This window comes from Bos indicus x Bos taurus, chromosome 2 (assembly GCF_003369695.1).
Source record: "Bos indicus x Bos taurus breed Angus x Brahman F1 hybrid chromosome 2, Bos_hybrid_MaternalHap_v2.0, whole genome shotgun sequence".
Lineage (NCBI taxonomy): Eukaryota > Metazoa > Chordata > Mammalia > Artiodactyla > Bovidae > Bos > Bos indicus x Bos taurus.
Window position 1 is genome coordinate 124,364,833 of NC_040077.1, and position 25,020 is coordinate 124,389,852.

At 41.9% G+C, this 25,020-nt stretch overlaps 1 protein-coding gene and 1 non-coding gene across 2 annotated transcripts in view; one reads left to right on the forward strand and one right to left on the reverse strand.

Annotated features, from left to right (window-relative positions):
• The window catches only part of YTHDF2 (YTH N6-methyladenosine RNA binding protein 2), a 30,248-nt gene extending 17,943 nt beyond the window's left edge, over nucleotides 1-12,305 (reverse strand). Inside the window, exons 1-4 of the mRNA XM_027518503.1 lie at nucleotides 11,944-12,305; nucleotides 11,421-11,445; nucleotides 10,773-10,852; nucleotides 6,219-7,805 (exon numbers count right to left, since the gene is read on the reverse strand). Coding sequence (XP_027374304.1) covers nucleotides 6,219-7,805; nucleotides 10,773-10,852; nucleotides 11,421-11,445; nucleotides 11,944-11,970 — 1,719 coding nt within the window. The 5' untranslated portion in view covers nucleotides 11,971-12,305. The remainder of the gene's footprint in view (nucleotides 1-6,218; nucleotides 7,806-10,772; nucleotides 10,853-11,420; nucleotides 11,446-11,943) is intronic.
• A 10,006-nt stretch (nucleotides 12,306-22,311) lies between these two features.
• Nucleotides 22,312-22,418, forward strand: LOC113881988. The gene has a single exon (XR_003508247.1). It is a non-coding gene; the product is annotated as a U6 spliceosomal RNA (small nuclear RNA).
• Nucleotides 22,419-25,020: the final 2,602 nt, after the last annotated feature.

Below are 25,020 nucleotides of genomic sequence, written 5' to 3' on the forward strand. Positions count from 1 at the left end.
CCAAATTCAGCGTCACCTATCCTCTTTTGGTCCTCCTTTAAGAAGGCTACAGAGAGGCATTTAATCTATCCACAAAGCAAGGAAGGTGAGTAATACAAATAGAATTCCCTCAATCCTATTAGCAAAAAGACAAGTAAATTTATCTGCAAGACAGAAAACATAGACTGCCTTAGAATTTTACAAAACATTCAAGTTTGCCATCCTGATTAAAACAGGATGCCCACTCACTAGTTCTGAAGAAGTAATTTAAAAAAACAGGAGTGGGATATTGTTAAATGGAAAGAACAATACTCCCTGGTTATTTATTTCTTAAAGATTTAATAAAACAATACATGTAGCTAAAGTGATGGCTTTTTCCTTTCTGATTTTTGCATCACCAAAACTTTGATATTTTAAATTTTTTTCTGAAGTTGAAAATGAAGTCAATATTTGTAAACAAGGAACTGAATGTCCAAGTTAAAGGGTGAGGGGGGAAAATGAGAGCTGAAAGAAAAAAAAAAAAACAACTTCCTTATAAAGAGAAATATTACTTGTGCCAACACTACAGTAAACCTAGATTTTTTTTTTCTTTAAAAAGGAAACAATTATGTGGTAATCACCTCTGTTTCTTTGCTAAGTCTTTATTACATTTTAGATAAGCTTTTCATTAACACACAATAAATATATTAATAACTACCCAGACACCTAATCTATACTAAGATCCACTGAGAATTCACAAATCCTTTCTGTCATCTATCTTCTTCTAGCCTCAAGCCCTTTTTTATATTTTATATGTAGTTAAGTATTTAAGTCAGAAATTATAGAACACAAACAAAAATAAGGTCTTCCAAAAAAGACCTCTTTTGTATCATCAATTCCTCTCCATGAACCTCAAATGTTATCAAGCCACCTAACTCTCTCTTCCTGGAGAAGGAAATGGCAACCCACTCCAGTATTCTTGCCTGGAGAGGAGCCGCCTGGCAGGCTACAGTCCATGGGATTGCAAGAGTTGGACAGGAGTAAGCCACTGGGGAGAGAGAGAGAACCCTCTCTTAACCCTCAATTTCTCTGATCTAAACTACCCCATATGTGAATCTTCTTTACAATTTATCTAATAAAAGTCCTTTGGGTCTTTTCTTCAAACCTTCCTGTGACTAAGACTTCATTTTTAGAAAAGTTCTCTCTTTTATTTACAAAAATTTTCCTCCCTATAACCTCTATCCATTGATTCTAGTGCTGTCACTGACATGAAGAATAAACCTACCAGAGTTTTTAAAAAGTTATATTCCCCTTCTAAATCACCTCTACTAAGCTAAACACTATGATGAGAAATAAGACATAAGATAACATGTCTAAAACACACTGTGAGAAGAAGTGAGCTGAGAAGTGAGCTGTATACATACAGTAATAGTACAGGTCCACCTTTACTTCTACAAGTTTCCCACTGCCTTTCATGTGAAGGTTACATCAGGGACCTCCTCCAACCTGATTCAAATTAGACCCTACCCTTCATACCTGTTTTTTTAAGCCAACTTTGTATCTATCTCAGTAGATTCCTTCTACATCCAACTAAATGCAAATCAACTCCCTTTTCCTCAACTGATCTCCAAACTTCCTTACGAGAAACACATCTGACAATCTCCAATTAGACTTCTTCTTGAACTATACAAGAATTCCTATTCCAAATTATCTATACAGACTTGAGCTGTTCTGAAACTATGTTCACTCTTTTCAAAACATCTCTGGCTATCCTCTACGTATCTTTTAAGGCACAGCTCAGAGATCACTTCTTCAAGGATTCTTCTATGATCAACCAACCCACACCCCAAACTGGGTTAGGCAATCTTCAAGCTTGCAAACTGGCACTCTGTGCATACCTTGAGAAAACACTTTCCATTTTGTACTGTTACGTGTCACTAATGTAAGGCTCCCTGACAAGACTCCTCCGATTTTTCTGTAAAGTCTAACACATTGTAAAATTGTTCAAAGAAAAGATAAATAACTTCATCTCAATTCTTACACACCATAATAAATTTTCATTACATCCAAACACAATTAAGTCTCCATTTTTAAGTCCTCTGCTTAAAAATTTGAATCCTAGGGAGGAGGGTTCAGGATGGGGAACACATGTATGCCTGTGGCGGATTCATTTCGATACATGGCAGAACCAGTACAATATTGTAAAGTTTAAAAATAAAATAAAATTTAAAAAATAATAATAAATAAATAAAATTTAAAAAAAAAGAAAAAGAAAATTTGAATCCTAGAGGTAAAGAAATCCTACTATTCTCACTTACTAGTAATGGAATTTTTTAATATTAAAAAAAAATTTTTTAAAACCTTAAGCCGTTGTCATTATAATCACATTTTCTCTAGATCTGTCTCTCCTAAATTCCCCTGAGCTTTCCAGTTAAACAACTGGATAAACCCTTACCCAGGTAATCTGGCTGAGTCTAATGTTGGGCTAGGCTTTAAGAGAATTACACAGCCCTTAGTCCCCTCTACTAGACTATCATATTTGTTGTTATTGTTTAGTCGCTAAGTCATGTCCAACTCTTTGTGACCCCACGGACTGTAGCCCACCAGGCTCTTCTGTCCATGGGATTTCCTACGCAAGAACGCTGGAGTGAGCTGCCATTCCCTTCTACAAGGGAATCTTCTCGACCCAGGGTTCAACCCCACATCTCCTGCATTGACAGGCGGATTCTTTACCACTGAGCCACCAAAAAAGCCTATCTTATTTTTGCCTAAAGTTAAAAGGCTAGAAAGATAAAACCAAGCCAACTATTTTATGAGGTTTATAAACAAAGTCATCACTAATGCAAGGAGCAACTCTCCCTCTATCCCAGACTACTCCGAAGTTGAGATAGAGGGAAAAATTGACTGTCGCTGCCTTTTGAATATCTGACAGAGCTCTCTCAACAAAAAAAATTTTAAGAAAAAGGCTCAAGGCAATGTATAGCACAGCCAAGATCTTCAAAAAGCATGTACTTTGACCCAGCACTTAAGGATAGGTGTGAATCAATATTTATATCTTAGAACGTTACAGTGAGTGAGTGAAAGCCACTCAGTCATGTCCGAGTCTTTGCAACACCATGGACTATACAGTCCATGGAATTCTCCAGCTCAGAATACTGAAGTGGTAGGTAGCCTTTCCCTTCTCCAGGGGATCTTCCCAACCCAGGGCTCGAACCCAGGTTTCCCATATTGCAGGCGGATTCTTTACCAGCTGAGCCACAAGGGAAGCCCAAGAATACTGGAATGAGTAGCCTACCCCTTCTCCAGAGGATCTTCCAGACCCAGGAATTGAACCGGGGTTTCCGGCACTGCAGGCGGATTCTTTACCAAGTGAGCTATCAGGGAAGCCCCTTAGCATGTTTACAACAGTGTTATTTTAGCCGGGAAAAAAGTATAAAGAAGCTGACATACTCAACAGGGACTGGCGAATTACAATAAACCTTTGATAGAATACTATGAAGCCTTCAAAAGTGATGTCACAGAAGAAATATTTAACAATTAGGGGCAAGTTCTAAACAAATGCAGAGGGGCAAGTTCTAAACAAATGCAGAAAGAGTTTACAAAACAGTATCCGAGGAAAGTACACCACATACCAGAAGTCACTAAAATTTGCTGGAAGCATCAAGCCAGACAGCTAAGAGATTCGAGCCAGATAGATCTTGAAAAGATTTTATGATATTGAATTAGATCATGTGACAGAACAAGGCAAAAATGGGTGTAGTTCTGCTTCACTGTGTTCTGCCAAGAAACATGCCCAATCACAGAACTTTAGAACAGCTGTGACATCATTTTTAGGATGAAGTATTAAGTATTTCCCTACTGACTGAGTTACCATTTGGTCAAAAGATCTTTTGCAATCTTGTAAATAATACCAAGGCAGACACACAAACACCCCACTTAAGGGAGTGTACTGCTTCAATGAGCTATCAGTCCCATTCTCATGAAACTTGTTTTATCTTGGAAGCCTAACAGACTAAAAAGTACAGTTTACAGTCAGTTATGTAAGCATGTTAAAGAGTAACAGTGGGCAACACTGGAGTAAGGCAATACTGACTGAAAGCGTAACTGGATTCGGAAGCAATCGTAGGGACCTTCCTGAAACCTCAGCAAGTTTTTCTTACAGAAAGTAAACTAAAAAGTAATCTGACACAAGTATAATAGCTTTTATTTTTATTTTTGGTGATTAGTTCACCTGAGAACAATTAGGATACTCATTCATCAAAAGTCTTTATGGAAGATCTATCAGTTACCTTAACAAAGACCTTAGCTTGATTACTACACTCACTCTTTGAAAATACAAGGCTGGTCAATGTATCTTACACCTTCTTATGAAGTTTTATCATTCACTGAACCACTCAAGTGAATTTAATACTTGATAAAGACTGAACATAAGTTAACAATCCTCAAACTTGTTACTTCAATTTTAAACAGCTTCCCCACTAGTTCTAATATACACAGAATGATCTTAACAGTTACGCTGTACATTCCAAAAAATAGTCCTGTCTTTGCCTTCTTACTTTTAAAACCACAAAATGTAGAACAGAACTTTGCAGATGAAAGCAAGTAGGTTCTTAATATATAAGACACTATGCATGTTCCAAGAGATTAAACCAAGCACCTGGATGCCCCTCACACACATTAATAATCTGCTCTGCCATTACATGATGCCCCAAAAGCCACAGTCTCCTCTCTTGTTCCTCCAGAAAGAGAAGCCTGTGCAGACATACTTAGAGCCTTTCACAAGTTTGGCAAAAATAATCAACTATCTTTTTTCTACAAGATTACAGAGAATTTTAAGTTAAATTATTAAAACTCTAGGAAAGGAGCAAGTTTTTTCTGACAGCCAACTTTTCAGTAATCTGGCTCTATCTCCACAATACTTCAGCATCACTGACAAGTATATCTTTATTTCTTATTTGTCTGTATATATAGGAAGAAAAAAGTCAACCATCCTGTTTTAGGCAACTACAGACCTCTGATTCTGTATTATGGAGGTGGAGAATCTACCTGAGCAAAGTTATTCCTTTGAGCAGTCCTCCTTTACAGAGGCAAAAGAAGTGCCTCAGGTCCTAGATCAAGTACAGAAGATCCCTATGAATTAATGACCAATTCAAGGAGAATATATTTACATAACCGTTGCTGCTGCTAAGTCGCTTCAGTTGTGTCCAACTCTGTGTGACCCCATTGACGGCAGCCCACCAGGCTCCTCCATCCATGGGATTTTCCAGGCAAGAGTACTGGAGTGGGGTGCCACTGCCTTCTCCATGTAACTGTCAAGTTTTGTTTATTTTACATTTGAAACTCACCACTCAGGATTCTATCATTAATGAATAAAATTTTAAAGTATTATCTCCTTGCCATTATCTTTTCACCTACTTTCTACATTTAAATATGTTTAAGTTCTGGATAATACATGATCTGCCCTGACCAGTATTTTATCATTCGTTTACGGTCCTTACACACTCAATGCACAGGACCAACTCTTTCAAATGTATTCAACCTTTTAGTATAGATCTATTCCCCATCACTCTGTCCAAGATAACCACTTGTTACAGAGAAACAAGAAAGTGGATCTTTAGGAATACAGCAAAATGTTAAGAGCAAGAGGCCAGCTTTTTCCAACCATCTGTTTTTCAAGTTTTATAAAATAAACAAACTTTTCTAATGGGAAAAATATCTTGGAAAAAAAAATGATTAAGCAGAACACTACAAAAGATAGGAATAAGGAAGAAAGTTCTGAAAAACATCCTCCTTAACACTGTCAGTTGTCAGCAGGCAGGCAGAAATGTCAGGGCTTGGTGACTCTTGAAAATAACTAAGTACCCAGCTAGGCCAAAACCTGCAACAGAATTTTTATCTTTTTCTCTGCCACATTACAGCCTCAATCTTTTCCTACTTTCAGTTCTGTTTCTTTCACTTCAATTACTCCCTTTGTGTACTTTTCAGATTCACTCTTCACCTGTTCCTGCATAGTCAGTTTCTCTATGGTTTCTGCTTTCCTTTAACTTAAGCCCACATTTCTGTCCCCTATTAATGTTCCCACACTCTTTCACACTAAGGTTCAAATAATAAGACCAATTATCCTCCCATAAAGACTTGAACTGTTAAATGATACTTGTGTTATTTACAAAGCTTTTATTAACGATTCAGTATTATACTTCTCCTGTTCTCTCTAGTTCCTTCTCCTTCCCTTAAAGTTTTAAGAAGGGTAAGCTGGTTACCTTTTTAACACTTTCTTCTTCCTCTTGGCGTTTCTCATAGTGTGAGAAGTCATCAAAAATGGAAGTGGTGTGCTTGTAGCTGGCTATGATTTTCAACACCTGCTTAGCTTTTTCCAGAGGCACTTCCTGAGTGTCCCTGGAGTTGGTCACTGGTTTATTCTCGTTGTTCTCTAGGCGAATGTGTCGCAGTTGGCTATTGGGAACGTCCTTCACAAAAATCCACCTGACATCAAAACGGCCCTTCCATTTGTCCTGGGACCACACACCTGCACATGTGTTGTAGTCCACAGCAGATTTCATTTCTGCGACACCACAGAAGTGTCCACTGCCGTTGACACTGAAAAGTAAGTAAACGGGGCCTTTCCCGTTCATGGAGCGATAAGCAGCATCCAGTCTCTTGTTACCATGCTCTGTGCTGCACCAGATATTATACTTAATGGAACGGTGGATATCGTCCTCGGAGTAGCTCTTAATGATGAAAACCCGGCCATGTTTCAGATTCCAGTCAAAATCCTTGGGGTTATAGTTATTAATGGACCGAAGCTTCTCCAAGACGGGATGAGGTTCTGAAGGAGTAGATCCAGATCCAGCCTGAGTCTGTCCTACTCCATTACCATCCACCCCATTATGACCGAACCCACTGCCACGGTTCCGAGGTGCTACCCAGCGGGTTGGCTGAGCTGCCTGCTGCTGCACTGACAGCTGAGCAGGCTGTGGTGGAGGTGGAGGCAATGGCTGCGTCTGTTGCCCTACTGATGCCTGAGCCACTGGTGGGCTATTGTTAGCCTGCTGACCTACAGGCTGCGGAGACCCTTGGGTTGGCTGCTGACCTATATTCTGAACCAAAGCCTGTGAGGGGGCTTTTGCCACAGGACCCTTGTTATCCCAAGTTCCAATATCCATGTTATGCTTTATTGGGGGTGGTGGAAGACTTGACCCTGCAATGCCATTCTTGGTCTTCAACTTGGGTTGCTGTTTCGCAGGCTTGCTAGCAATATCAGCCCAAGATGCTGGTTTTGGAGGAGCAATGGTAGCTGGAGGCAAACTATTGGAAGCCACGATGTTACTAGTAATGGACCCACTACCAACAGCAGAGCCTACAACTTTTGGAACATTGCTTGCAACTTCTGTGCTACCCAACTTCAGTGCTGCCATCCCTTGGTCTATAGTATTCATGCCAGGAGCCTTATTGAGGGTCTCACTGGCAAAAGCTGACTGTCCATCAATCATGGCTCCACCCAAGGAGCTAGGTGCATAAGCATAATTGCTACTATATCCAGAACTCTGAGTAGACTGTCCCTGAGAACTGTTATTTCCCCAGGCTGAGAAGTCAATCCCACTGGGAAAGAAATTAAAACCATGCTGACCAAGAAATGGAGTGCTACCCAGGGCTCCTGGTTGTCCAAACATTGCATCTGGTAGAAAGTGAGGCTCTCCGTTGCTGAGCTGTCCATAAGAAGTTAGATAGGGCATGGCTGTGTCACCCCCAGTAGACCAAGCAGCTTCACCCAAAGAATAGGAGAAGCCAATGGAGGGACTGTAGTAACTGGGTAAGTAGGAATCTGACATGGCAGTATATGCATTATTCTGTGGAAGGAAAAAAAAGGCAAATTAGAACTAAACACAAAAATAAATAAAACAACCAGGACATTTCCTCTCCGAATTATTCATACAGTACAAACATTTCAGCCATTACCATAAAAATGAGTGTTTTTTTTTTTTTTCCAGATGGTCTCTTCCCATAAACTTGCTGGCATTTTTATAGACTAAGATATTTTGGTTTAATCATTGAAGTGTTTAAACATTTAAAACTAAACTGACATACAGTGAACACAGGCCTTAGCTTTTAGTGCTTCAATTCAGAAAAGGGAAAACCCAGCATCTCACCAAGTGCAAGTCCTGTTCTGTGAGAAAGAATGTGTGCTTAGCTGCTCAGTCGTCTCTGACTCTTTGAGACCCCATGGACTGTAGCCCACCAGGCTTGTCTGTCCACGGTGATTCTCCTAGCATGAATACTGGAGTAGGTTGCCATACCCTCCCCTCCAGCATATCTTCCCAACCCAGGGAGAACCCATGTCTCCCACACTGCAGGTGGATTCTTTACCAGTTGAGCCACCAGGGAAGCCCAAGAATACTGGAGTGGGTAGCCTATCCCTTCTCCAGGGATCTTCCTGACCCAGGAATGGAACCAGGGTCCTCCTGCATTGCAGGTGAGTTCTTTACCATCTGAGCTACCTGGGAAGCCCACTCTCTGAGGATACCTTTATTAAAACCACTATCTCTGGACTGAAGGAATGGGAATACTGACAGAACAGAAGAATATTCAAAAGAGTTTCCTATTAAAACTGCATTGTATAACAAATAAAACAACAAAAAGAACTAGAAATTTCAATTTCTATCCCCCAAATCTGTGCAGCCATTACCCAACCATAAACCAAAAAGAAAAGTTCAATACATCTAGTTTATAATATAGCTTTCTGGCAGACCATTTGAGAACATCAGTAGACGCCACTATTTAATTATAACCTTAAATTTTAAAAAATGAAAAAAAAAAATTATAACCTGGAAAGAAAGTGCACAGTGGCTTCCAGAGGATTCAAAACTAAACAAGTATTGCTATTTGTTCTGTTTCATCTATAAAAGTAAAGGCTGTAGCTAAAATGTACACTTAACTTTTCCATTAAAAACAGGAATTAATTTCTAAAGGCATGGTACAGTCTGTATCTTTAAAAAAGGAATCATCCTTGATAATAACAACCAGGAAAAGTTTTACCCAACTAGTCTTCATATTAGAAAACATTACATTGTAAAAACATTCTTTCATCTGTGCTGACAGTATTTTAACTTTTTTTTAAATAAACCCTACAACTCACAAAGTAGTCCCTTAAATCAAAGTAACAGATACATACAATTGGTTTCTATACACCCAGAGTCAGCTCAACTCAAAAATAGAGTGCTTTATCCTAACTTCAAAAGAGCTCTGGTATCTAAGACTCCACTAACTAGTCAATAGGGAACGTTGTTCTTGATAACTATTAATATGCTAGGTCTGTATTAGTTTGTATTATCAAAGCCAAGAGTACTTCTCCCTGGCCACTAAAAACACATCTCTTGAAGATTAAATTTTTTAACTAATGCAGTTTACTTAAATAGTGGTGCTTTTCTCAACCAATTTAAAATTTTCTTTTAAAAAACTAAGTGACATATACCCTCAAGTTTACAAAAAATCTAAGTCTCAAAGATAGTGTTATAATTTTAACAGCCCCAAATTCATTATAAATAAGAAATTCAGTCTACACTTAATACATTAAGCCTGAAGAATTATTTCAAATGTGATAAAAATTGGTTAATAGATGAAACACTCTTGACAAACTACAAAGATTCTTAAATTATGTCTTCTCAACCAAAATTTATATACCACCCCCTAAGTTTTTCAAGACATTTAAGTTTTAGCTTTCTTTGTAATAAAACAAATGCACTCATTATCACAGGTTATATTATAACAGCTGAATACCTACACCTGATCTGGCAGGTTCCCACATGCCCCTGAGCTCAAAACTGAATTACACAATGTTTCACAAGAACTACCTAGAATTATGTTTCCAAATGCTCTCACTCTCCCTGTTATGATTATGTAAGCAAACTACTTCAATAGCAGGAACCCAGTGATAGTTCATTCCTCTACTTCCTTCCCTACTTTTCCTGATTAACTGGTTGTCTTCTGTAAAAACTTTTCCCCAATCACTTACTTAAGTGGTTTCTACACTTTCAATGCAGAAACTTTTACATAAGGAATCAAGAGAGTTTTACCTAAGAATTAGGCCCAAACATGCACTCTCACTAACATGTCAAGTTATTCCAAACTATTATATACATCACAGAGCATCTGTTCAGAATTTATATAAATGTTCCATAAGCTTCTCTATCTTCTAGGATATTCCGAATGAGTTACTGTCAATTTTCCTTTTGGCTAATTAGTCTGGGGAGTTATATTTATTAGCTACAACATTGTGGCTGTGTCTTTGGGATTCAAAATACTAATACAAAGACCTGCCAAGTCAAAACATTTTGTGTGCACAGGTCATGTTCATACGTGAACCTACATGCAACTCATCTTCACATGAGAAGATAATTACATTGCAAAAACTGAATTCCATTATTCTTGATCTATCTTTGCGCTGAACACTATGTTATATCACTTTAAATCCATTTTGTAAATTCTATAGCTCCCCAAAGAAGCCAACGTGAAAAACGTTTTAGGGGTGAAAATATTTAACACAGAAAAGTACTCTTAAGTTTCACACTGTTAGATTCTTGGTAAGGAGGAAGAACTACTCAAACAAGTGTTGCTGTTAGTACACTATAAAATGTCATCAGTACTAGCCTCAGAGAATTGTTTGCTGACAATAAAGATGAGAATCTTAACAGCCTACAACATCTGTAGCAACTTTTTTAAAAGTCGTCCAGTGAAAATTAGATTTATTGATAGAGCAGAGCAAAGAATAAACGTATACTACATCCTACGATCAAGCATGTAAATGGTTAACTACTCACGGGCCTTGCCTGTGGACTCAAGTAAGGTTCAAAATCATCATCGTTTAATCCATCCTTCTGATGTACAGATCCATTTTGTACTAGAGGAAAAAAATTCCAATTAGGAGTGTCTCAATCGTACAATCTACCTCCCAAATTAATCCAATTACCTCCTAACAAGAGAAAAACCTTACTCAACAGAGCAAGTTTGTATTTCAGAACGGTAAAGATGAGAGTGAATGCTGAGCAACAATTCAGTGAAAATGTCTCCCTCCATCCAGAGAAAGTTGATCTAAAAAGGTCATTTAATTGGCTCCTCTAGATTTCAATTCCCTCCCGCTTCCCCTCCCCCACCACATGTGAGTACTTCCAGAGTGTGATCCACGAGGATGAAAAACAAAGGCCTTCTAAGACCTACAGGAAACTAAGGACCTGGAACATTTCAAGACCGATTCCACCCCCCACTTCTAATGAATTACTCCTTGTTCACTAAAAAGCTGTTCGTCAGCTGCAGGAACACACCGAAAGGGTCAAACACTCAAGTGTGTGAGGCACCTGCAAACTAAGCGGCTTCCGAAAGGTCCTCTCCCCCGGGCGCTTCCCGGAGACCCCGCCCCCCCACTCCGGGTCCCCCCGCCCGCCCCGGGCCACCGGCGGAGCCGGGCTCACCTTTGTTTCCTTGACCTTTTGGTCTCTGCAGGCGAAGGAAACGTCGCCGAGCGGCAAGTCGTCCGAGGAAGAAACGGAAAAGGAAAGACAAATTAAAGCCGGGCCCGAGAAGGGAATAAAGGCGCAGGCCTGAGGAGCGGCGTCAGGAACGGGGGTGGAGGGGAAGGCTGAAGATGGGAGGCGGGGGAAGTGCGAAGCCGGAGGGGGCCGCGGAGAGGAGCCGGGGCCGCGCCACAAACACTGCGAGGGGGCCAGGGCTTCAAGGAAGGGGAAGGAAACAAGAGAAAAACGAGGCCCTCTGAGAGGAAGGGACGCGGCGCGGCCGGCGGGCTCCGAGGCCCGGGGAAGAGCGGGGAGAACGGGCCGAGGGCGAGGCGCTGGGCGCGGCCGGCCTGAGAGGCTCGAAACCTGGCCCGCGAGAGGCGCCGCCTCGCCTTGGCCCGACTGGGGGCGGCGGGTCCGGGCCTAGTCAGGCTCCCTCTCGCCTCACACAATGGCCGAGGCATGCGGGCCGGGCCTGTACCTGCTCCAAGAGGCTGCTGGCCGACATGGCTCTCGGATCCTCGCGGGGGAAGACGGCGGCAGACTCTCCTCAGGGCGGCGGCGACAGCAGATGAGCCCCGGCGACGAGAACAGACGGCGCGGTGGCGGCTTTTGTCCCTGACACTCGGGGGCCTCGGCGGACGCAGCGGAGACACAGCGCGCGGCTCGGGCTCCGGCTCCGACTCGGCGACGCTCTAGCCCGAGAGCTCAACGCCCGTCTCTATGCCTTTACGCGCGCGCTCGCTCCTCGCAGCCGAAATAAGAGCGCCGGGCGGCGGAGGCGGTCGGCGCGCGCGGCGCGACGCTGACTCTCACATTCACTCACCCACGCGGAAGGGGCCCGGCGCGAAGCACCCCGGGAAGGCAGAGGCGGGACCGCAGCGCCCTCTGGTGGTGTGGAGGAGCGGAAGCGGCGCGCGCGGCCTCCCCGCCCCCACCGCTTTGGGATTGGGGCCTAGGAGGGTGGGATTGGCGGCCAGGGTTGCACCACGAGGTTTTGACTAACAGCTGGAGCTGAAGAGAGTCCCTTTAGCTTGAGGAAGCCCACAAAAGTTGGTTTTTCGGGGAGGAAGCGACCCTCAAAGGCTGAGCGACCTTAAACCTGCTTCCCAGTTCTGGATGGCACACTCCCCCTCATATGGGAGGGAACACAAACGGGAGTCACAGGGCCCTCAGGGAAAGTTCAAAGGGACCCTGTCTTGAGAAAGAAAGCCCCTCACCTGGTTATTCTCTTCTGTTATCAGGCTACAAGAAAGAGTACCCAGAGAACAAAAATATTCACAAAAAATCTGATCCCCTGAGAAAGAGATTTACCATTTGGCGGTTGCAGGCAGGAGAATCTACAATTCTTTTTCAGGAACATCGCTGGCCCCCATGATAATCTGTTAAACTGTGGATTTTCTTTCTAAGGAAAACACACCTCGCACAACTACACAAAATTTTACTGATCTTTCAATGAGCCCTTACCTGGAGAAGGAAGGAAATTAACGCTCTTTAAATACCTGCTGTCGACTTCGCTCTGTTGTTAGGTGTTTTCAAACATATTAAAGGCTTTCAGCATCAAAACAGCTGGCAGTCAATCCATTTTACAACTGAGGAAACAGAGAGGTTAAGGCATGTGCCCAAGGTCACAAAGCTATCAAAGAAGTTTGTCTGACATTGAGAGGAACATAATAGTGTCCCTCCGACCCCAAGAGAAATCATATGTATTGAGGAGGTCTAAAGGATGGGGGGCACTGGTGGTAAAGAACCTGCCTACCAAAGCTGGAGACACAGGAGATGCAGGTTCTATCCTTGGGTTGGGAAGATTCCCTAGAGGAGGGAATGGCAACCCACGCCAGTATTCTTTCCTAGAGAATCCCATGGACAGAGGAGCCTGGTGGGTTTACAGTCCATGGGGTCCTAAGGACTCAGACAGGACTTAGCGACTGAGCACACACACATACACACAAAGGGTGGGCAGAAGCATTTTTCATCAGAGGCAAACCTGACTCCTGCAAGGATATTTGATATGGGACAGCCCATCACCTAATAGCTTTTGTTTTTGCAAATAGTAGTAAACAGATGAATAATGCACTCTTAAGGGTCAACCTGATACCATCCACTCCCTGGATACAGGAAGCTTTGGTGGACTCAGTAGTAAAATAAGTGATAACATGTTGTATGTTGCATCATAATTTTACTAAAAGTGCTCAAAGTACTTTTTTCCTACCCATAATCACATTTATGGTTGGAAAGGATAAGGTGAGGTACCAAATATGATAGATTCTGGCAGAATCCAGATTCAGAGGATAGATCCCACCAAAGAAAGAAAACTAACTTGGTAAGCCTTTCTTTTTTTTAAAAAAAGGAAAGATAACTTAGTCAGTTAACTCCATGACCCAGATTTATGTGCAAACTGTAAGAAGTTGCCTAACCTACCCTTGTATGGTAAATATAGGATTAGACCAGGAGTCATAACCTGGGAGAGGGAGTGACTAAATACAGGCCTTCTCAACAGATTTATGACTCTAGGTAAATTACTAAAACTTTCAGTGATTCCCTCATTTGGTGAAAGGGATAAAAATATCTACCTAACATGTTTGTTGCAAAGATTAAGTTGCATGAATCAAAAAACAAAAACATTAAAGCAAATCTCGTACATTTTAAGTTTCTTTCCTATAATCCCATTAAGGCATGATAGTGAAAATTCCCAGATCAGATCAGATCAGATCAGTCGCTCAGTCCTGTCCGACTCTTTGCAACCTCATGAATCGCAGCAAGCCAGACCTCCCTGTCCATCAACAACTCCCGGAGTTCACTCAGACTCATGTCCATTGAGTCAGTGATGCCATCCAGCCATCTCATCCTCTGTCGTCCCCTTCTCCTCCTGCCCCCAATCCCTCTCAGCATCAGGGTCTTTTCCAATGAGTCAACTCTTCCCATGAGGTGGCCAAAGTACTGGAGTTTCAGCTTTAGCATCATTCCTTCCAAAGAAATCCCAGGGCTGATCTCTTTCAGAATGGACTAGTTGGATCTCCTTGCAGTCCAAGGGACTTTCAAGAGTCTTCTCCAACACCACAGTTCAAAAGCATCAATTCTTTGGTGCTCAGCCTTCTTCACAGTCCAACTCTCACATCCATACATGACCACAGGAAAAACCATAGCCTTGACTAGACGAATCTTTGTTGGCAAAGTAATGTCTCTGCTTTTGAGTATGCTATCTAGGTTGGTCATAACTTTCCTTCCAAGGAGTGTCTTTTAATTTCATGGCTGCAGTCACCATCTGTAGTGATTTTGGAGCCCAGAAAAATAAAGTCTGACACTGTTTCCACTGTTTCCCCATCTATTTCCTGTGAAGTGGTGGGACCGGATGCCAGGATCTTCGTTTTCTGAATGTGGAGCTTTAAGCCAACTTTTTCACTCTCCACTTTCACTTTCAAGAGGCTTTTGAGTTCCTCTTCACTTTCTGCCATAAGGGTGGTGTCATCTGTGTATCTGAGGTTATTGATATTTCTCCCTGCAATCTTGATTCCAGCTTGTGTTTCTTCCAGCCCAGCGTTTCTCATGATGTACTCTGCATATAAGTTAAATGAGCAGGATGACAATATACAGCCTTGACATACTCCTTTTCCTATTTGGAACCAGTCTTTTGTTCCATGTCCAGTTCTAACTGTTGCTTCCTGACCTGCATACAGGTTTCTCAAGAGGCAGGTCAGGTGGTCTGGTATTCCCATCTCTTTCAGAATTTTCCACTGTTTATTGTGATCCACACAGTCAAAGGCTTTGGCATAGTCAATAAAGCAGAAATAGATGTTTTTCTGGAACTCTCTTGCTTTTTCCATGATCCAGTGGATGTTGTCAATTTGATCTCTGGTTCCTCTTCCTTTTCTAAAACCAGCTTGAACATCAGGAAGTTCACGGATCACATATTGCTGAAGCCTGGCTTGGAGAATTTTGAGCATTACTTTACTAGTGTGTGAGATGAGTGCAATTGTGCGGTAGTTTGAACATTCTTTGGCATTGCCTTTCTTTGGGATTGGAATGAAAACTGACCTTTTCCAGTCCTGTGGCCACTGCTGAGTTTTCCAAATTTTCTGGCATATTGAGTGCAGCAGTTTCACAGCATCATCTTTCAGAATTTGGAATAGCTCAACTGGAATTCCATCACCTCCACTAGCTTTGTTCTTAGTGATGCTTTCTAAGGCCCACTTGACTTCCCATTCCAGGATGTCTGGCTCTAGGTCAGTGATCACACCATTGTGATTATCTGGGTCCTGAAGATCTTTTTTGTACATTTCTTCTGTGTATTCTTGCCATCTCTTCTTAATATCTTCTGCTTCTGTTAGGTCCATACCATTTCTGTCCTTTATCGAGCCCATCTTTGCATGAAATGTTCCTTTGGTATCTCTGATTTTCTTGAAGAGATCCCTAGTCTTTCCCATTCTGTTGTTTTCCTCTATTTCTTTGCATTGATCGCTGAAGAAGGCTTTCTTATCTCTTCTTGCTATTCTTTGGAACTCTGCATTCAGATGTTTATATGTTTCCTTTTCTCCTTTGCTTTTCGCTTCTCTTCTTTTCACAGCTCTTTGTAAGGCCTCCCCAGACAGCCATTTTGCTTTTTTGCATTTCTTTTTCTTGGGGATGGTCTTGATCCCTGTCTCCTGTACAGTGTCACGAACCTCAGTCCATAGTTCATCAGGCACTCTTATCTATCAGATCTAGGCCCTTAAATCTATTTCTCACTTCCACTGTATAATCATAAGGGATTTGATTTAGGTCATACCTGAATGGTCTAGTGGTTTTCCCTACTTTCTTCAATTTCAGTCTGAATTTGGCAATAAGGAGTTCATGGTCTGAGCCACAGTCAGCTCCTGGTCTTGTTTTTGGTGACTGTATAGAGCTTCTCCATCTTTGGCTGCAAAGAATATAATCAATCTGATTTCGGTGTTGACCATCTGGTGATTTCCATGTATAGAGTCTTCTCTTGTGTTGTTGGAAGAGGGTGTTTGTTAATTCCCTCCTTTCAATAATATTTTCTTAGTGCCTGAAATTTTGATTAATCCCTTTGGGATTACTTTTTGTCCTACAGGAGTTCCCAGTTAAAAGGCAGATATCCTGGGGGGAAGGATATTCTCTAAACCTGAATTAGTTCACAAGATTGGCTTTAACAGGCCCCTGAACAGAACACAAACAATATTGATATACATTTAGGGACTTTCCTGGTGGTTCAGTGGCCAAGACTCCTGGATACCACAGCAGGGGGCTCAGTTCAATTCCCCAGTCAGGGATCTAGATCCCACATGCTACAACTAAGACCCAGCACAGCCAAAAAAAAAAAATTTAAGACATATGGGATTTCCCTGATGGTGCAGGGTTAAGAATCCACCTGCCAATGCAGGCAACACAGGTTTGATCCTGATGCAAGAAGATGCCACATATCATGGGACAACTCAACTTGTTCACCACAACTACTGAACCTGTGCACTAGAACCCACAGACTGCAAGTACTGAAGCCCGAGTGCCCTAGAGCCCGTGCTCTGCAATAAGAGAAGCCACCACAATGAAAAGCCTGTGCGTCCACCCACCACAAGTAGAGGAAGCCTGCTTGCAGCAAGAAAAACCCCAGTGTAGCCAAAAAAAAGAGAGAGAGAGACATATAATTAATCATTGGGAAGAGGGAGAGGAAGTCTGGAGTGTGGGGTATCATCTTAGGGTGGCAGAGAAAAGAATACTGTATGAGAAATTAGTTTGGATTCTAGTTTCACCTCTACCACTAGGTGCATAGATCCTTCAGTCCCTCTACTAACATAACAAGCATTTATTGAGGGCGAGGAGTACGTCAAGGCTGTATGTTGTCACCCTGCTTATTTAGCTTATATGCAGAGTACATCATGAGAAACGCTGGACTGGATGAAGCACAAGCTGGAATCAAGATTTCTGGGAGAAATATCAATAACCTCAGATATGCAGATGACACCACCCCTATGGCAGAAAGTGAAGAAGAACTAAAGAGACTCTTGATGAAAGTGAAAGATGAGAGTGAAAAAGTTGACTAAAAGCTCAACATTCAGAAAACTAAGATCATGGCATCCTGTCCCATCACTTCATGGCAAATAGGTGGGGAAACAGGGGAAACAGTGGAAACAGTGGCTGACTTTATTTTTGGAGGCTCCAAAATCACTGCAGATGGTGATTGCAGCCATAAAATTAAAAGACGTTTGCTCCTTGGAAGGAAAGTTATGACCAACCTAGATAGCATATTAAAAAGCAGATGGACCTTGCCAACAAAAGTCAGTCTAGTCAAGGCTATGGTTTTTCCAGTGGTCATGTATGGATGTGAGAGTTGGACCATAAAGAAAGCTAAGTGCTGAAGAACTGATGCTTTTGAACTGTGGTGTTGGAGAAGACTCTTGAGAGTCCCTTGAACTGTAAGGAGATCCAACCAGTCTGTCCTAAAGGAGATCAGTCCTGGGTGTTCACTGGAAGGACTGATGTTGAAGCTGAAACTCCAATACTTTGGCCACCTGATGCGAAGAACTGACTCATTTGAAAAGACCTTGATGCTGGGGAAGATTGAAGGCAGGAGGAGAAGGGGACGACGAAGGATGAGATGGTTGGATGGCATCACCGACTTAATGGACATGAGTTTGGGTAAACTCCGGGAGTTGGTGATGGATAGGGAGGCCTGGCATGCTGTGGTCCATGGGGTCGCAAAGAGTCAGATACGACTGAGTGATTGAACTGAACTGAACTAAGGCAATGTGCTGGAGAGAAAGTCTTAAGAGTTCAGTTCCTCTTGAAGTCTATAGTCAGGGAAACTGACAGCAAATAGCTATTAAAATAATCATTCAATCACAGTTGTGTAGAGTGCATGAGAAAGCGTAGATGGACCTCACTTAGTCAGAAGACCAGGAAGTTTTCTCTGAAGTCCATGAGCTTCAGCTAGAACCTGAAAGGTGACCGGAAATTGACCAGTCTAGGAGGGAAGGAATGTGAGAGATAATGTGTGCAAAGGCCTCAGGCAGGGAAGGAGCTTTGGCACTGGTGAGGAACTGAAAAAAAGGCCAGTGTGACTGGTGCATAATGAGAGACAGGATGAAACCAAATGAGACTCAAGAATTGGGCAGAAAGAAGGAAAATAGAGACTATAGTTGTTAACTACAAGGAGTGATCATCTGGTAAAGGGTTAATAGAAGCATAGTATTCTCAGGTTTATGTTTTAAGAAGTTCACTGTGATTGCAGCATGGAAAGGAGATTCAGGGAGAGATGAGTACATTAGGAGTTAGAAGAATATCGTAGCAAATGCAAGCAAAACGTAGTGGTCTAATACGGTGATAATGGGGAATACCTTGACGGTCCAATGCTTAGGACTCCTAGCTCTCACTGTCAAGGGTTCGGGTTCAATCTCTGGTGGGGGAACTAAGATCCCACAAGCTGTGCGGCTTGGGGACGGGGGAAATATATATATATATATATATATATAAACAGAAAAGGACAAATGGACATTTTAGGTGGTAAAATGAGAGGTCTCAGTGATTGATTGGATTTGGGGAGGGCATTAAAGGAGGAGATACAAACATAATATCTAGTTTAATTTGAGTGATTCCGTGGATCTGGTGCCATTTTCTTTAACTATGTTTATTTATTTTTAATATCTATATTTATTTATGTGGCTGCACTGAGTCACAGTTGCAGGACACAGGATCTTCAATCTTCATTGCAGCATTCCAACTCTTAGTTGCAGCGTGTGGGATCTAGTTCCCCCAACCTGGGCCCCCTGCATTGAAAGCAGGTGCCATTTTCTAAAGCAGGTAATACTAGAGACAGGGAAAGATCATTAATTCACCTTTGGACATGCTGTGTTTCAGGAGAATCTAAAATATCAGATAGGAATATTCCATAGACAATTAAGAGGTTTGGGGCTTAGAGAGTAAAATCAAACTAGGAATACAAATCTTGGAATCTCTGGTATGGGGATGTTAGTTAAACCCAAAAGAGCCCCTGAAATTTCCTCAGAAGAGCAAGAGGAGAGCAACAGGCCCAGTACCAAACTAGAGATGGAAGGGGAGAGACAGAGGAAATCATCTCCTTACTCAGAGTCTATTTCCAAGACTGTAAAATAGAGACGTGGGGCTATTAATCTCAGAATAACTTCTGAGATTCCTTCTAGTTCAACCATTTTAGACCTCTGGAAGGTAAAACCGAAGAAATTCTTCCGGATGTATGAAGGGGGCAGTGGGGATAAGAGAAAGAAAAGAAGCAGGCAAGGAGGGGACTTCCCTGGCGGTCCAGTGACTAAGGCTCAGCCTTCCACCTCAGGGGATACAGTTTAATCCCTGGTTCAGTTCAGTTCAGTCGCTCAGTCGTGTCCAACTCTTTGTGACCCCATGAACTGCAGCACGCCAGGCCTCTCTGTCCATCACCAACTCTCGGAGTTCACTCAAACTCACATCCATCGAGTTGGTGATGCCATCCAGCCATCTCATCCTCTGTCATCTCCTTCTCCTCCTGCCCCCAATCCCTCCCAGCATCAGAGTCTTTTCCAATGAGTCAACTCTTCGCATGAGGTGGCCAAAGTACTAGAGTTTCAGCTTTAGCATCATTCCTTCCAAAGAACACCCAAGACTGATCTCCTTTAGGATGGACTAGTTGGATATCCTTGCAGTCCAAGGGACCCTCAAGAGTCTTCTCCAACACCACAGTTCAAAAGCATCAATTCTTCGGTGCTCAGCTTTCTTCACAGTCCATCTCTCACATCCATACACGACTACTGGAAAAACCATAGCCTTGACTAGACGGACCTTTGTTGGCAAAGTAATGTCTCTGCTTTTGAATATGCTATCTAGGTTGGTCATAACTTTCCTTCCAAGGAGTAAGCGTCTTTTAATTTCATTTAAAACCCCTGCTTAGGACAGGTTTAATCCCTGGTTAGAACAGGTTCGATCCCTGGTTAGGACAGATTTTACGTGTAATCTCCAGAATTTTACTATGGGCTGGGCTGGGCCCTAGCACCCTTGCTCTTTTTCTCAAATGCTTCCAGACTTCAGGAACAGCAGACTTCATTGCCCACGTCACCCTCTTACTAAGGCAGGAATGGAACATTTATCCTTTGATAAATGTTTATATACTTCATACAACTGACAGTGTAAAACCCTATTTTTAAAGATTTCTACTGGTTCTCTGTAATCCACACAGTTTACCAAGCTTGTGACTCCCTGCTGCTGCTGCTGCTGCTGCTAAATTTCTTCAGTCATGTCCAACTCTGTGCGACCCCATAGATAGCAGCCCGTGAGGCTCCCCTGTCCCTGGGATTCTCCAGGCAAGAACACTGGAGTGGGTTGCCATTTCCTTCTCCAATGCATGAAAGTGAAAAGTGAAAGTTAAGTCACTTAGTCGTGTCCGACTCCTAGCGACCCCATGGACTGCAGCCTACCAGGCTCCTCCATCCATGGGATTTTCCAGGCAAGAGTACTGGAGTAGGGTGCCATTGCCTTCTCCATGTGACTCCCTAGCCATGTATATTTCTCACCATACACTCTGAGCTCCAGCCACATTGTGTTTTTCTGAAACATACATTTTTTTCCTGGAACCTACAACTTTGCACATGCTGTTCTTTCTGCTCCATTGTCCTTGACATCTCCCCTCCCCAACTCACATTTGTCCTTCAAAACCCTGATCAATTAAGCCATATTTTTTCCCTTGAGCAGAACAAAGGTGCTCTCTTTGCCCACCCATAATATTGGTCACAGTTCCTTATGGTAACCTATTTTAGTGTATTAAAGTTATCTGTTTATATCAGCATTTTTCTTTTGGAAATCTTGGACTCAGTTGAAAATCTAATGAGAGTAATGAAACTTCTCAGAAAAATGCATATACAACCAAATTTTTACCTCCAATCTCATTATGTACTCTCTTTCCCAAGGATTGGGGTTCCCTGGTGGCTCAGATGGTAAAGAATCTGCCTGCAATGCAGGAGACCCAGGTTTCATCCCTTGTCAGGAAGATCCGTTGGAGAAGAGAATGGCTACCCATTTCAGTATTCTTCCCTGGAGAATTCCAGGGACTACTGGAATTCACTACCGAGCCACTAATGCTTTTGCTTTCACACTTTCCCCAAGTACATCCATTTCATCGACTGCAGGTTAAGAGAACCAACTATCAGCTTATATACTGCCTCTCCAATAAATCTATTACTGCTTATAGGACAAAGAACATTTTATTATTATCTTTATAATCCAGTGCTTGCTAAATAAATGTTTGTTGAATTAATTTCTCTCATTCATTTTCAAAATTCCCCCTAGTAATGTCAATCTCCATTTTATTAATGAAAACCTTGTGGGGCCAACCTTTGCATTCAAAAGTTAAATGTGAAGATTTAACTTGCATAATTGAATGTTAAGGAAAGGCACTGTGGAAATCCCAAGATAAATGGATGGTTGTCTTTTGACATGCAGGTGTGTTTTATGACTTGCTGAATGAAGTTCTGAGAAGAGCAACATGAGAACAAAGCTAAAGGAAGAAAAGACCTACATCTGGGCCAAGTGGCCTAAGGACACTAGGAATCCACAAGGGCCCCTGTCGGGGATGTCATCAAGGGCAGAAAAGAACCAGAACCCAGAGAGAGCCAGCAGGAAAAGATCCTTGAAGTTTTCAACTCAGGGTCTAGAGGTGAAAGCCGAAAGTTTCATCAGTCCCCCAAGAAATGAGAAAGCTAATGATAATGTAATGAGCTTTTCATAAAGCTAAACTTATTCAGTGTAGAAGACTTATTTATTCTTAGATTGTTTTCCTCCTACTTTCGTGATGTGAAAATGACCTTTCTTCTCAAATGATGCCAGTAAAAATTAGCCATTTAAAAAATAGCCTTTGCTCACTTTGGCAGCACATATACTAAAATTGGAACACTACAGAGAAGATTAGCACGGCCCCTATGCAAGGATGACATGCAAATTCATGAAGTGTTCCATATTTTTATATGTATGGCTGAGTCCCTTCACTGTTTACCTGAAACTGGCACAATATCGTTAAGCAGTTATACCCCAATGCAAAATAAAAAGTTTAAGGTTTGGAAAAATAAAAAATATACACTAGATGTTGAAGATATAACAGTAAGCAAAAGAAAATAAGTCAATAAATTCATATCCTTATTTGGTAAAATATAGTGTATAGAACTCCGTACTGGTTCCTTTTCTTTTTTTTTCTTCATACTGTTTCCTAAGACTTTTTTTTTTTCAAACCTCTTTTATTGATCCACGGGATCTCAGAGTTTGAACAGCACTGTGCTAGGAAACAGCTTATAGTCTTAATCTTAAGACAATAGCCCAGAGGGAAAAATGAAGTATAAACAAGATTTCTAGAGATAGTTCCAAGAGAAAAATGAAGTTAGGGAGACCTAGGAAGGACTGGTTCAATTTTAAGTCTGTGCCAAGAAAAAATAGTGAAACTAATGAATGTGCCTCTAAACAATTTCACAGTGTTTTATAGTTAAATGCTTCCCTTTTGATCCTTGGGTGGCAGCTACAGAGTGTGAGAGGCAAAAATATGTCCACTTTGCTCAAAAAGTTTTATCAGAATGTCTTGGTCAATGGAAATGTTAACTTAACATTTCTGAAGCATAGTGGTTGCATTTTTGTTCCTGGAGCAGGGAAATACATTTTCACTGAGTTGGTAAAGACTTTACAATATTATAATGTTCTATGAAATTGGTTCCTCACCAACAAGGGATATGGGGTTGGGCTCTCAGTTCAGTTCAGTTGAGTCTTGTCCAACTCTTTGCAACCCCATGGACTGCATCACACCAGGTTTCCGTGTCCAACACCAACTCCTGGAACTTGATCAAACTCATGTCCATCGAGTCAGTGATGCCATCCAACCATCTCATCCTCTGTCGTCCCCTTCTTTTCCTGCCTTCAATTTTTCCCAGCATCAGGGTCTTTTCCACAGAGTCAGTTCTTTGCATCAGGTGGCTAAAGTATTAGAGTTTCAGCTTCAGCATCAGTCCTTCCAATGAATATTCAGGACTGATTTCCTTTAGGATGGACTGGTTTGATCTCCTTGCAGTGCAAGGGACTCTCAAGAGTCTTCTCCAACACCACAGTTCAAAAGCATCACTTTTTTCACATTCAGCTTTCTTTACGGTCCAATTCTCACATCCGTATATGACTAATGGAAAAACCATAGCTTTGACCAAAAGGACCTTTGTCAGCAAAGTAATGTCTCTGCTTTTTAATATGCTGTCTAGGTTGGTCATAGCTTTTCTTCCAAGGAGCAAGTGTCTTTTAATTGTGTGGTTGCAGTCACCATCTACAGTGATTTTGAAGCCCAAGAAAAGAAAGCCTGTCACTGTTTCCACTGTTTCCCTGTCTATTTGCCATGAAGTGATGTGTTGACTTTTAAGCCAGCCTTTTTTCACTTTCTTCTTTCACTTTAGTGAAAGCTCTTTAGTTCCTCTTCACTATCTGCCATAAGGATGGTGTCATCTGTGTATCTGGGGTTATTGATATTTTTCCCGACCATCTTGATTCCAGCTTGTGCCTCATCCAGCCTGGCATTCTGCATGATGCACTCTGCATATAGACCCAGGGTTCGATCCCTTGGTCGAGAAGATTCCCTGAAGTAGGAAATGGCACACTACTCCAGTATTCTTGCCAGGATATCCCATGGACAGAGAAGCCTGGTGGGCTACAATCCATGGGGTTTCAAAGAGTCAGACACGACTGAGAAACAGCATGCACTCTGCATATAAGTTAAATAAGCAGGGTGATATATACAGCCTTGACGTACTCCCTTCTTGATTTGGAACGAGTCTGTTGTTCCATGTCCAGTTCTAACTGTTGCTTCTTGACCTGCATACACATTTCAGGAGGCAGGTAAGGTGGTCTGGTATTTCCATCTCTTTCAGAATTTTCCTCAGTTTGTTGTGATCTACACAGTCAAAGGCTTTGGTGTAATCAATGAAGCAGATGTTTTTCTGGAACTCTCTTGCTTTTTTGATGATCCAGCAGATGTTGGCAATTTGATCTCTGGTTCCTCTGCCTTTTCTAAATCCAGCTTGAACATCTGGACGTTCACAGTTCATGTATTATTGAAGCCTGGGTTGGAGAACTTTGAGCATTACTTTGATAGCATGTGCAATGAGTGCAATTGTGCAGTAGTTTGAGCATTCTTTGGCATTGCCTTTCTTTGGGATTGGAATGAAAACTGACCTTTTCCAGTCCTGTGGCCACTGCTGAGTTTTCCAAATTGGCTGGCATATTGAGTGTAGTACTTTAACAGCATCATCTTTTAGGATTTGAAAGAGCTCAACTGGAATTCCATCACCTCCACTAGCTTTGTTTGTAGTGATGCTTCCTAAGGTCCACTTGACTTCGCATCCCAGGATGTCTGGCTCTATGTAAGTGATCACACCATTGTGGTTATCTGGGTCATGAAGCTCTTTTTTGTACAGTTCTTCTGTGTATTCTTGCCATCTCTTCTTAATATCTTCTGCTTCTGTTAGGTCCGTACAGTTTCTATTCTTTATTGTGCCCATCTTTGCATGAAATGTTCCCTTGGTATCTCTGATTTTCTGTGTCT